Genomic DNA, 12,976 nt, shown 5'->3' with positions numbered 1-12,976 from the left:
AGATTGATGGTTATGTTCCACAGGAGAAAACACACAACATATTCATACATAATACATACATACATACATGACAGAAGCAAAGAGCAAAGAAAGAAAGAAGTTTAAGAATTATAGTTTTTATTTTTAATTAAGATACCTTCACAACCGAAATACCAACAACTGATATTACAATCGCCAAGCCCTTTGGCTGGTCTACCAATCTCCAGCTTTCCCTACTCCCGTCAGACTGTAGAGCTCATATAACATAAAACACAGAGTAGAAATCAGACAGACTTGGGTGTTAATCCTTACTCCACCAGTTACTATCTGTGTGACTTGAGTGTGCTTTTAAACTTCTATGTGTCTCTTTCTTCATCTGTAAAGTGGAGGGCAATAATGGCACCTGTCTCATAGGATTGCTGGAGGATTAAATGAGAAGACAAATGTAAAACGCTTAGCACATAGGAAGCACTCAAAAAAGCATCCCGGGGCCGGCCCCGTGGCCAAGTGGTTAAAGTTCTGCATGCTCCCCTTTGGCGGGCCTGAGTTTGCGGGTTCGGATCCCAGGCGCAGACCTACTGCACTCATCAGCCATGCTGCAGAGGCATCCCACATACAAAATTGGCACAGATGTTAGCTCAGGGCTAATCTTCCTCACCAAAAAAAAAAAAAAGCATCTTTATTTGCTCTACAGTGTAAGTTGAGTAAGCTTTTCAGAAGCACTATTTTCACAAGCTTGCCTACCTATCTTCCACTCTAAGAACATCCGCTCTTGTTATTCCAAACACATTTGCTTTTATTTCAAGGACCTCCCTCCCTAACCACTATAACATAGAGTTCCCATTTCTCCTCAAGGTATATTTTCTGTTCTCAGTCCATCTTCTCTAGGAACTCTGAAAACGCCCTTCTCATTCTCATTTTCATTCTGAGCTTTCCAGGGTTAGCTGAAATTCAGCCCCCTTTAAACCTTTATAGACTAACCTCAGAGACTGCAATGTCTATTGCAATTATACAGGTGCCCCTTCTCTTCAGTGTTGTTTCATTACCTCTTCATGTTTTCTTCTTCAATTGGTTAGCTACTATTTACAAGTCCGTTGAGAGCAGGAGCTCTTCCAGCCTTATTTCCCTATTTCTGTTGATAGGAATATGTATAGCTTTCCAAACGGACCGTGATCACACATTTGTCCTCTGCCTCACACAAAAAAAATTCCTTGGAACTTCTTTCCTCTTCTCCAGGCAACTTCAAAGTTTTGCCTTGGGGAAAGGTTCAAAATTCAGTTCAAATGGCACCTTTCTAAAGCTTTCTATAACTGTGGCTTAGGAGGGATAAGGCAACTAACACATTGCTCCCGTACTGTACTTACTGGGTGGGTACTTGTAAAATTTAATCTTCACAACATGAAAAGGTAAGCCTTACTGAGCCCTGTTAACAGACGGAGAAGCTGAGGCTTGGAGAAATTCGGTGATTGCCCAAGGACACAGCTAAGAAGTTGGCACAACACAGCTTCATATTATACAGAACAATCATTTCATCTTTCTGATGCTGAAAGGGGCGATTCGAGATGTTAGGGCCCCACAGCTAGCTAGTAGCAGAGATAAGGCTAGAAAGAATTCATTTATTCACTCAATAAATATTGAATGCTTGCTATGGGAAAGTGCTAGACTCCGGCGAGACAATGTTGTCGAGGAAAGGCACAAGCTTCCTAATTCCCTCTCCAGAGCGCTGAAAAAGCACTGCAGAAGACTAAGGGGGGGGCGAAGTTCCCAGAGAAAAGGATGTGAGGAAAGAACCAGGAGAGCTTGGTCCGGACCCGAAGCGGGAACCGGGCATAGACAAGGGAAGGAGCAGAAAGCGGGGCGACCCTCGGCTCGTTTCTCCGCCGAGCCACACGGGGGCGCTGCAGCCCTGCTCGCATCCCGCTCCCTGGCGGCGCCGCCTGCTCCCCTTCTCCCGGCGGAAATGCCCGGGCGATGACGGAAACCCGGAGGGAGGGAAGAGAAAGAGCGAGAGCGAAGGGGTGAGAGAGCCGGGAGTGGCCGGCGGGTGGCCATCGTCCGGCGGGAGCTGCGCCGAAGCCCCGCGCCGCGCTGCCCCCCACCGCCCCGCGTCCTTCAGCGACTCGCGGGGCGCGCGGCCGGCCGGGGGGCTCCTCGGGGCCGCGCTCCCGGCGCCGCCCGCTGCCTTAGGCGGGGCGTGGGGCCCGCGGCCGCGCGCCCCGGCTCCTTCCTCTCCCGCCGGGAGCTGGCGGCGGCGGCCGGAGCGGCGAGCGGGAGCGGGAGCGGCGAGCGGCGCCGGGGCGGGGGGAGGGCCGCGGGCCGCCATGGACGACAAGGCGTTCACCAAGGAGCTGGACCAGTGGGTCGAGCAGCTGAACGAGTGTAAACAGCTCAATGAGAACCAAGTGCGGACCCTGTGCGAGAAGGTAGGAGAGGAAGGAGGGCTGCGCGGGGCCCGTGCTCCCGGCGGCGGGGGTGGCCGTTCCGGGGCCCGGGGCGCTGCGCTCACGTTACTGGCCCAGGGGTGCGCTGTGGGTGGCCGGGGGAGACCTGGCACCCGCGCGTGAGCTCGAATGGGGTCACCGACACTCTTCTGGGGGTTCCTGACGCTCCAGGTCAGCGTGGACTAGCGAGCGCGGCCGTGTGGAATGCGGCCACTTAGTCTGATGCGACCTCCTGTTTGAAAATGCACCGAAAATTAACCTGGATGTTGCTCATATTAACGAACCTGTTCATAAACGTAGGATTTTTTTCAGGTGAATCGGGCCCTTCAAAAATCGCGACCTTGGAATGCGTCAGGCATTTGTTTGTGGAGAGGTGGGTGTGATGGCAGGCTGTGGTTTTTAAAATAGAGGTTGACTTTGGTTGAAACAGATGGTAACTGGTCTTCGCGTTGAGTGGCTCTTGGAAGCAAAATGTTGATTTTCAGAAATAAAACAGCAAGTCTAAAGTTTGGCAACAGTGCTTGCTTGAAATGATAAATGGGGTATGTATTTTTCGTGCAGAGCAGCACTTTTTAGAAAGTCTTTTCCATCTTTATTACATGTAAAGCTTTCTTTTCCGAAGAAAAAGGAGTTTTTATTTGTTTTAGTTGTTTACAGTCGTTCTTGGTTGTATGATCTTAAACAACATTCTGAATTCTGTATCGACTGTTCTTAACCACTGGAATTATTTCAGACGGTCTATCTTATTTACGTTAAAGTCTAGAGTTTTTCTCATTCATCTTTTATAATCTGGACTAAATAATTTTCATACATTTATATGTTAAAAGATCTCATTTGAAGTCCAGGAAGGAGTAACGAGGTTATTTAATCTTTAATGCTGTTGGGTTTGTTTGTATTTTTAAGCCATAATCTATAAAACTTTCTTGATCATAGTGTTCGGAAGTCAGGATGCCCCAGAAATGTTGTTAGTATTATTAATAGGGCACTCTTAAAATAAAGCAACTTAGGGTTGGAGGAGTAATAGCTAATATTAAGTTAAAATAGTGTTTTTAACAAGTAAATGTCGCCTAGGGCCTTTGTATATTAAATAACTGTTAACACAGGAAAATTTATTTCTGTAAATAGAATTGCTGAACAACTGGTATTTTTCTCTTTCTGAAAAAACTGTTTGCTTATAGCTTCAAGTAGACATTCAGTTTCCTTGAGTCATAACCTATAATTTCATGTCTTAAAATTTACGTTTTAAATCTCTCTCTCTCAAGCTCCAGTGTCAAGTGAAATATCCAGTTTCGACATTAGCTGAGTCAGTTAACCTCACTATGAACATAGACATGCACTTCACCAAGTTAATGGACACAGTCAGTAGCTGAATCAGCTTTTCCCTTTGACGCTCTAATCATTTTGAGATGTATTTCTAGAGAGGAATGTTGTACCACTACTCAGTCACACTTGAGTCTTAATCACTTGAGGAAGCTTTCTGTGTTTGTCAAGAGTATTTTTTACTTCAGCTCCTAAATAATTGAACTACCAATCCCTAGGACTTTATAGGTGTGTTTAAGCTTATGTCTTACCCACTTTTTTCTTTGAATATTTGTACTTATCCACTAAACATGAGTTTTTATGTGAAAATCCACGATCATTTATCTTTCTCCTCCACCCCTTTGATGGAGTTGCTGGTGGGTGGAGAAGTGTGATAGGATTCCTTGCTCTCTACCTTTTTAAGCAGTGCTTGGTTTTGCAGCCCTCTTCTAGCAACTGTGGCGTCCCTTTGTGGTATATATGTTCTGTCTTCTAACCCTAGGCTCTAGTTCCATTTTACGTCCCTACCCTGATCCTCCATGTTCCTGAGGAGTGTCCTGTTTGCTTGCAGTGAGCTCTGGTGGTCAGCCCATCTGAGTTCACACCCTGGCCCTGCAGCTCGGCAGCTGCCAGTCTCCCTGCACCTCTGATTCCTCATCTGTAAGACAGAAGTGATAAAATTTCCTGATCTTCTGTGTTGGTTGTGAGTATTAAGATACCACCCCTGTTAAGTCCTGACAAGAAATAAGCACGCAATGAATATTAAATGAAGAAAAGCTAAATAAAAATAGCTATTTCATTTTGTTTTAAATCTGTCCCCTCATTTTCTTTTGCAAAAAGATGCAAAGAAATAGATGTGATGATGTGACTTCTCTGTGGAGAATGTACTTTAAAAAAAGATTTTATATGTAGTGGCTCTAGAATTGTTAAAAATACAGTTTCACTATTTCTTGTGATCCTTGTTATCTGAAGCACAAAGTACTGGGATTAGTAGCAATTTTGTGAAGTAACCTTACCATCACTTGGTCTACTTGATACCTGCTCTACCCTTCCAGGTCAAGAATGGCAGGCGCGTAGAAAGAATATAAGAGAAAAGTGAAAAGTCAAACCTGATTATGTAGATCACCTTATTGTTTAATTCTTTGTGACTAGGTTTTAGTTCTTTTTTTTTTAATAACATGATTTTTTGGAGTCTGTCGGAAATACTACTCTATAGAAAGTTACATTATATGGTGGTGATTTTTCCCTCAAAATTAAATTCCTATTTTAACTCAGATTGCCTAAAAACTAAAGGAGTCAGCTGAAATTAAGATCAAAGTGGTACTGGTAAAAGCCCTATTTTGAGCTAGTGGCAAAAGTAAAATCCATCCTAATGCTAATTGGGGAATAACTACAGAAAATATACGTATGAGTGGTATGGTATGTTTGGCCTTGGAGGTTAATTTCTGTCTAGAGAAAAATTGCGTAAAGTAGTAAGGCATACCTTCTGAGAAGATTAGCTCTTAAAATGACTTAAATTAGCAGTCCAGCTTTTGAAGCAAATTGTGAATTTGACTCCTCTTATGTGTCTAGAAAAATTGCTTCTGCAGTTCATTCCTGCAACAGCAGTACGCACAGTAATTTTAAAAGATAGTGCCTAGAGAGCCAGTCTGGCACTGTTTGGGACATTCTGTGACTAGAGCTATATTTAACTCTTGGTAGAGTCTCAGGGAGAGGAATTTTTTAGTTCTTTGACCTGATAAACTTTATTTTATACTGAAGAATCTTGGTGATAATACTCTTAAGTGGAGAGGGAAATTTGGCCTATTTGTGTGCTAGCAGATCTTTATTTGGATGATTATAAAGTGCCTACTTAGAAAAATTTTGAGGCTTGCGTAGGAGTATAAATATGTAACTTTTGTATTGGACTAATGGATATGTTTCTGGGTCCTGGCCTCAGCCTTGAAATAAGCAGAAGTATCTTTAGGATATTACTTACTTCATTAATGTGAAATAGCATGCTTAAACTTCTGAATGCCTAAAACCATTTTAATGAAGATTAGATCCTGGTAATAATGAATGATTTTTGTGACTCAAAGAAAACCTCTTGGAATACTTTTCTTTGATAGGTTATAGCTAAAAAAATAGTGGTCTTAACAGCCAAAAAGCCTAACTGGTACTTTCATTTTAACTTCCTGAGCAAGGATTAGTGCCAGCTCTGGTGGTCCATTGATACAGTCTAAAATGCAGTGGTGTAGAGCGTAGCTCCTTTCTTTCTTGCTGTAACAAAGAATGACGTGATTACAGTGGAATAGGAGGTTAAAAGCAATTCTGCTGGCTGAACAGATCATCGTTGTCCGTGCTTATCTAAGCCAAACCTTTTGTAGCAGCCTGGTAAAGAAACTAAACAAAACTAGCATGAACTACTGCTAGTGACTAGAAAGCAGACTTGTTAAAATCAGTTCACTTCTCAGTCGTATATATGATGTGTAAGATCATATCCATAGATAGACAAAGTGAAGATATTTACAGTATAAACTTTACTTTCACATGGAGTAGTTTTATTTACAGCATATGCCTTTTATTCTAATTTGAAGATCTTGCAGAAATTTTTCCTTCACAGTCGTCTTCTGGGTAAATGCTAGGAAGGACTTGGTGGATGAAGTCCTTCTTTTGTGAAAGGAAACCAAAATGCCAGAAATTGAGGATAATCTTAATGCCAAAACAATCACTGCATTTTAAACTATATCTATTTTCTGAATTTAGCTTTTCTAAGAAGAATGGCATTAAAATCACAGATACAATCTAATATGTATGAAAAATTTGAGTCTACTTGAGATTAAGTAGGAATTTTGAATTGTTTTGAACTGATTTCCTTATAATTCTCCTTTGTGTAAATATAGTGAAATGTGAAACTAATCTTGGTCCTTTAAATAACTTGCATGAAGAAATCTTTTCTTCCATACTGTCCCTTTGTTAATGATCAAACGTTGTCTGATACTTTCTGTATGTTGCTTTTCAAGTCTGAGTTTCTTTAATAATTGTATTAAGCCGGAGAACCAGGTCTGTGCATGACAGATGCAGTTTCCTTTCTAGGGAATGGGGGCGCTCCAGCTTGTACTTGGTTTGCTGTCTCTTGTAGTCTGGGACAGTTTGTTGTCCCCTGCAAGCTGTCCTTTGACTGAATTAATGACAATCTTGTGATCAAAAGAGTTAAATGACAGTCTTGAGGTGCAACCTGAGATTGCTGACTTTTACTATAATAGCACTATGATATAGTACAACAAAAATGTGCAGAATTCCCTCAAAGATCTAAGTGATATTTTATACAAAGACAATCATTTTGTTTTGAGAATGGGATGAGGAGTTGAAATTAAGTATCCTTGCCTATTCACTCTTAAATGCAACTTTATTTGAACTGACTTTTTGCATTGAATTGGATTTTTTTAATGTATAAAATATAGTGTGTAGGCTACAGTTTAATTTTGCTCTTCCCATTTTGTAGAGAGGAAAATAATGATAAAGTTTCCCCTACCTTTGAAAGATTTCCACCTGATATTTACATCCTTGATGAGGAGCACTGAGAAGAGGTTCAGTGCAGTCTCGCCTTTGCTTCAGTAGCAGAAGAGGCACTTGTGTGGGAAGTGAGAGAGAAGAGAGGCGTGGTTGAGTAAGTGCTGCCACTATGTATTTACACCATACGGTCAGCAGAGTTAGTTGTGCTGCTCTGTGCCAGACCCTGTTCAGAGTGCTGGAGATTGAGCTGTGAACAGAAGAGGGGACAGATGATAAACAGATTTAATAGAATATCAGGCAATGGTTCTTGCCAGGAAGAAGCAGCAGGATAGGGGAGAGTGATGGCCTTGAGTTCAGGAGGCTCTTCTAATAGAGTGGTCTTTTAATAGAGAAAGCCTTTCAAATTCTTCATAATATGATTTACTTTTGTGATCAAAAAGGATATTGCAGGAGTTAGAGGGCACAGTTGCCAAGATTGCCCTCACTTTTGACACCACTTGCAAGTTCAATGGGTTCCCCAAACCATTCCCAGGTTCAGCAATTCAGAGAGGGACTCATAGAACTCACTGAAAGCTGTTAAACTCATGATTACGGTTTATTACAGGGGAAGAATGGCTGATTTTAATCTGTAAAGGCAGAGTTCAGGAGGGACAGATATCATTAATCTCCATTTCCTCCAGAGGCTGAACTGATACCACGTCACCCAAAGCCCATCATAAATCACGTTGTTAGACTGTCCAGTGGTCAGAGCTGTCAGGCAAAGACACTCTTATCAAGCAGGACATTCCAGGGCCTAGCCATCATCTCCCAGTAGCCAAGGGCAAAGGCCAGAGCTTTGTGGGTAAGATTAATTCTTCACTACACAGGTTTTTACTCCATAACATATTTCAGGTGACAAGAACTTTAATATGCAATTTAAAAATGTATAAAAATAAAACCAAAATACATGAAGAAAACATGGGTGGATTTATCAGAATCATAGAGTGGGTAGGATGTGAGGTTTTCCCCTGTGAATTGAGTTGGCATATTCTTTTTTTGTTTTAATTTCATAACATTTTATCTTTTCTTAATTCTGTAAGCTCTTTGAAAATGAAGAAAGTTATTTCTTTATTTGGAATGTTTTTTTAAATTTGTAAATGTTTTAAAATATTTTTTCCCAGCTTTTTAAAAAAAATTTTTACTACACAAGTTTTAGCATTTTTGTGTAGTCAAAATTGTCCGGCTTTTCCTTAAACTTTAAGTGTGCATAAGAATCACTTGGAAAGCAAATAAAAATTCAAGTTCTTTAACTCCATCCCAGAGGCTGATTGATTATGTCTTGGGCAGGTGCACGAATCAGCATTTTTAAAGAGCATCCCCAGGTATTGTGATGTAGAAAGTCCAGATTGCATTTTGAGAAATGCTACTTGGTGGTATGTGTGAAGATTCTGATAAGTTTACTTTTTCTGAGTTTGAATTGGCCTCCAGCATTTTCTCCTTCATGCTTTTAATGTCATGAAATGTCTCTGAGAGTTCCTTTAATGAGATTTTTGCCAGCGTCACTTCCTCTGGGATATCTTCATCCTTTTTGTCACGGCCACTTTCCTCATTTATGTCAGCAAGTATGTTTATTTATTTCCTGCCTGCATATCTAGAGTCTCTCCAGCAGCAGCAGTGTCCGCATTCCCACAGTCAGCTATTTCTTGTGTGTACTTTTTATTTGAATTCATTTCTAGCGTTATCACCTTTCATTTCTTTGCTGCAATTTCATCATTGTTGACCAAATCCCTGTTTTGAGTATCCATTTTTATAAAATGTCACATGAGTTTATTGCTAGAAGATAAGGAGGCAACACAGCTATACACTTTGCTGTCTGGGTTGAACCTAGTAACTGATGTGCTATGACCAGTCACTAAAAGACTTCGAAAGAAGTGATGTGATTGGTCACAGATCATGACTGATCATGATGCTGCTGCACCTGTTGTTTATGTAGTGATTTGTATACTAGCAGCAAAATTTTTACTTTATGTAATTACAGTAAATGTACTGTGGTAACTTAGATTTGAAGCATGTTGTTGGGGGCCTGATGTTATTAAAATAAACTGTGGTAACTGAAATTCATGCATATAGGAACTATGCAAAGTGAGAACTGCCTATATGAAAGAGAAGTGATTGGGTAGAATTCAAATCCACTGGATAATTCTGTTCTAACTCCATTAGTTTTAGTTTTTTTCCCTTATGCAATTTCTTTATTGAGCTATAATTCACATTATAAAAGTCGCCCTTTTAAAGTGTACACTTCAGTGGTTTTAGTGTAGTCATAAAGTTTTGCAGCCATCGCCACCATCTAATTCCAGAACAGTTTCATTTTCCCAGAAAAGAAACCCTGTACTCATTAGCAGTCACTCCCATTCACCCCTCCCCCGTCTCTTGGCAACCACTAATCTACGTTCTGTCTCTATGGACTTGCCGATTCTAGACATTTTATATAAATGGAATCATGCAATATGTAGTCTTTTGTGTTTGGCTTCTTTCACTTAGCATATTTTCAGGAGTCTTTCCTGTTGTAGCGTGTATCAATACTTTATTCTTTTTTATGCCTGAATAAAATTCTGTTATACAGATATAGCACTGTGGTGGTTTTTATAAATTATTGCTATCTGGAATGTGTTTTGAAGTTTGAAAAGTCATGTTTTCAGATTTAAAAAGTAGTGTGTGTGTGTATGTATATATATATATATATTTTTTTTTTTTTTTAATTTAAGCATTTCAGAAATGTAGGGAAAAGAGCAAATACTCTCCACTGTTGCACCTACCTTCCCCATCCGCTGTCCTCAGAGACAAACCTTATATAGTCTTCCAGGCCTTGTTCTCTATGTGCAAAAAAAATGTGTGTTGGGGAGGGGATGGGTGTTTGTGGTGTATTGTTTTTATTAAAATGGGATCATAGGTATAACCTCCTAAAACTTGTTTCACTGAGCAATATATCTTGGCCTGTGTACATACACATACCTCATTCTTTTCTAATTTTGACAGAGTATATGACTTATTTTTGTGTTTCCAAGCTTGACATTGCTTGGCATACAGATACTTGACTGTTGTTGAACTGAAAGGAAAAGTTATTTCCTTGTATTAAAAAAAAGAAAAAAAAGATCAGCTGTCCTTTATGGAAGAACCTTGTAACTATAGGAGGACGGGCACCCGAGCCCTGTAGGATTTTTAACTTTATTTAATTGTATCTGTTTGAGAGATCAGTGTTCTATGGCTTTCTTTAGATGAATTTGCTTAGAGAGTAGGAGATAACCTATAGTACATTATAGCAGATAAATATGTGCTAAATAGATATGGAAAGAAAAGAATTTGTATATTGCCTCTGCCAAAACCAAATATAGTGCTTTTTGTTAATATGGCTCTGGCAATGGGCATCAACACGAAAATAGAAACAGAATGTTACCTGTTGGGAGGCGGGGGAGACTTGAGTACATTTACATATTTTGCAGTCTTAAAACATGGGTAGAAGGGAAAATAAAATATTTTCTTCATCCTATTTATGTGAATGTTATTCCCAAATCTTCATTTTCTCAGTTCTCTTCCTAAGATAGATTTGATTTATAGCAGCAAGAAAGAATATGTCTTAAATGGGTGAGAAAGGAGACAAATTTGAAAGGACAGGTATACAGCAATGCGCGCAACAGTAACAGCTTTCTGCCTGGGTGTATCTCTGCCAGGTGGCATTTGCCATCACCACAGCCCTTCGCTTTACAGGTTTAAACTTGGTCTTATCTGTGTCCTAGAGATAGTTAAACTTTGGGTGCTCAGTCACATTAAAAAACACTCATGAGAATTACACATAGAATCACAAGGTGTGCAGAAAGGAGTTAACATAGCAATCCTGAGACCACTATCTGTAGAAAAGCCTCATTTCAAGGTTGCCCTTGGCTCATGTCTGGAAACTTGGATTTGGGGAGGGTTCCCACCACTTCCTTTAAGAATGGCTTGCTGTACCTGAACTGTTTATGCAAACAGTATGCTTTATGCTGAACACGTGCTTTCCTTCTCACGGTCTGGAATTTTGGTACATGCTCAGCGGAGGGTACCTACATGACCAGCTCCCAATTACAGATCCTGGGCACTGAGTCTCTAATGAGCTTCCTTGGTAGACAGCATTTCATGTGTGGTGTCACAACTCATGGCTGCAGGCATTCAGTGCACTCTGTGCAGATCCCCTGGGAGAGCACTCTTGGAAGCTTGCATCCGATTTACTCAGGGCTTCGTCCCCTGTGCCTTTTCCTTTGCTGTCCTTTTGCTATAATAAATCATAGCCCTGAGTATGACTGTATGCTGAGTTCTGTGGATCTTCTTTGTGGTTTACCACCAGACCTGGGGACTCCTGGCACAAAGGTTTTTACATTTTTACAGTGACTTACACTGGCCTGACAAGTACTTTCTTCACTGCTGTGTAGATAAGAGCTCAGGAAGTATTATTGTAAAGCACACACACTCTCTATATCATGTAGCTTAACCCATCCACGTAGTTTTGTAAAACCTGTGCTAGGTTAAGATAACCATATATCCTTAAAAGAACAATTAAATTGGATAATATTTACATTTTGGTGCTTTTTATTTCTGTATTTAAAGTAAGACAGTAAATGATAGTGGTTGTATATGAAGCAGATTTCCTTTTTAGAGTTGGAACCATCAGCCAAATGTTGATTTTTTTGAACAAAAATAATAATAAATAGAAGACATCAGCCCCGATTGAACTTTCTAATGATTTGTGCTATTGTTTTATTTTTTTCCTAAACAAAATTGGGAATCTGTCTTATGGAATAAACTTGGCAAAAATATTGTTTCATTTCTGATCTTAGGCGTTTCTGAGCCATTTGTCAGACTCTGTAGGAGATGCCTGATAATCTCTAAAATTCCCTGCAGCTCTGATTGGAATTACACCTTGTAGCGACTCTCCCTTCATTCTAGTCACAGCCCAGTGATTGACTGGGGCAGCAGGAAGCATGTGTCTCAGCTGGGCAGCGAGTGGCTGAGTGAGACTCCTGGGAAAGCTTTGTAAGATGGTTGGATGAGGCTGGCATATACCCTTTGCCCCTTCTGCCTTCTTGCTGAGTAGGGTACCAGATACAGTGCCTAGAGATGCACCACCATTTTGTGACCATGAGATGGCAATTGTGTTTGCTAAGGGTGGTGAAGAAGGTAGGTGGAAAGAGTCTGTGGCCGTATGATGGCCCTTGAGAAGCTGCACAAATCCAGGGCTGCCCACCTCCAGGCTTCTTGTTATGTGAGAAAAGTAAACCCACAGTTTGTCTTCTCTCCTCCCGAGAAAGGTACTTTCCGTAACATGATGATAATAAAATAATGTATTTTGCCATGAAGCTAAGAATCAACCCTAAAAGAATTTCAGTTTGGAAAAGAATAACTATTTCAGGATTATACATGTGGAAGATAAGACTTCGTATTTAAGAGATGCAGACTCACGGATACCTAATCTAAATAAAGAAACTGAAGGGTCTGTAGGTCTTAAGGTTACACAATTAGGTTTGAACTGGGAGGAGAACCCATATTTTCTGGAAGGCTTCTGTACATACAATCTCATTCTAACTAATTATAGGCAAAGACGAAAAAAATGTTCAGGCTACATTGTTCATAACTCTTGGGAAGTCTACCAGGCTAATTTAAGCAGAAATACCATTTGTTGGAAGAATATTTGGTAGCCTAGAATCAAAAGGAAAGCTGGAGAACCAGGCTTGGAAATTTTGCAGAATTTAAGA

General features: G+C 40.4%; 1 protein-coding gene across 1 annotated transcript in view; it reads left to right on the top strand.

Annotated features, from left to right (window-relative positions):
* The first annotated feature begins 2,017 nt into the window (after positions 1–2,017).
* PPP2CB (protein phosphatase 2 catalytic subunit beta) overlaps positions 2,018–12,976 on the top strand; it is a 35,103-nt gene continuing 24,144 nt past the window's right edge. The window contains exon 1 of the mRNA XM_014786322.2: positions 2,018–2,402. Coding sequence (XP_014641808.2) covers positions 2,301–2,402 — 102 coding nt within the window. The 5' untranslated portion in view covers positions 2,018–2,300. The remainder of the gene's footprint in view (positions 2,403–12,976) is intronic.

This window comes from Ceratotherium simum, chromosome 28, assembly GCF_057802395.1.
Source record: "Ceratotherium simum simum isolate JZ-2026a chromosome 28, ASM5780239v1, whole genome shotgun sequence".
NCBI lineage: Eukaryota > Metazoa > Chordata > Mammalia > Perissodactyla > Rhinocerotidae > Ceratotherium > Ceratotherium simum.
This window is presented reverse-complemented; position numbering and strand designations above follow the sequence as displayed.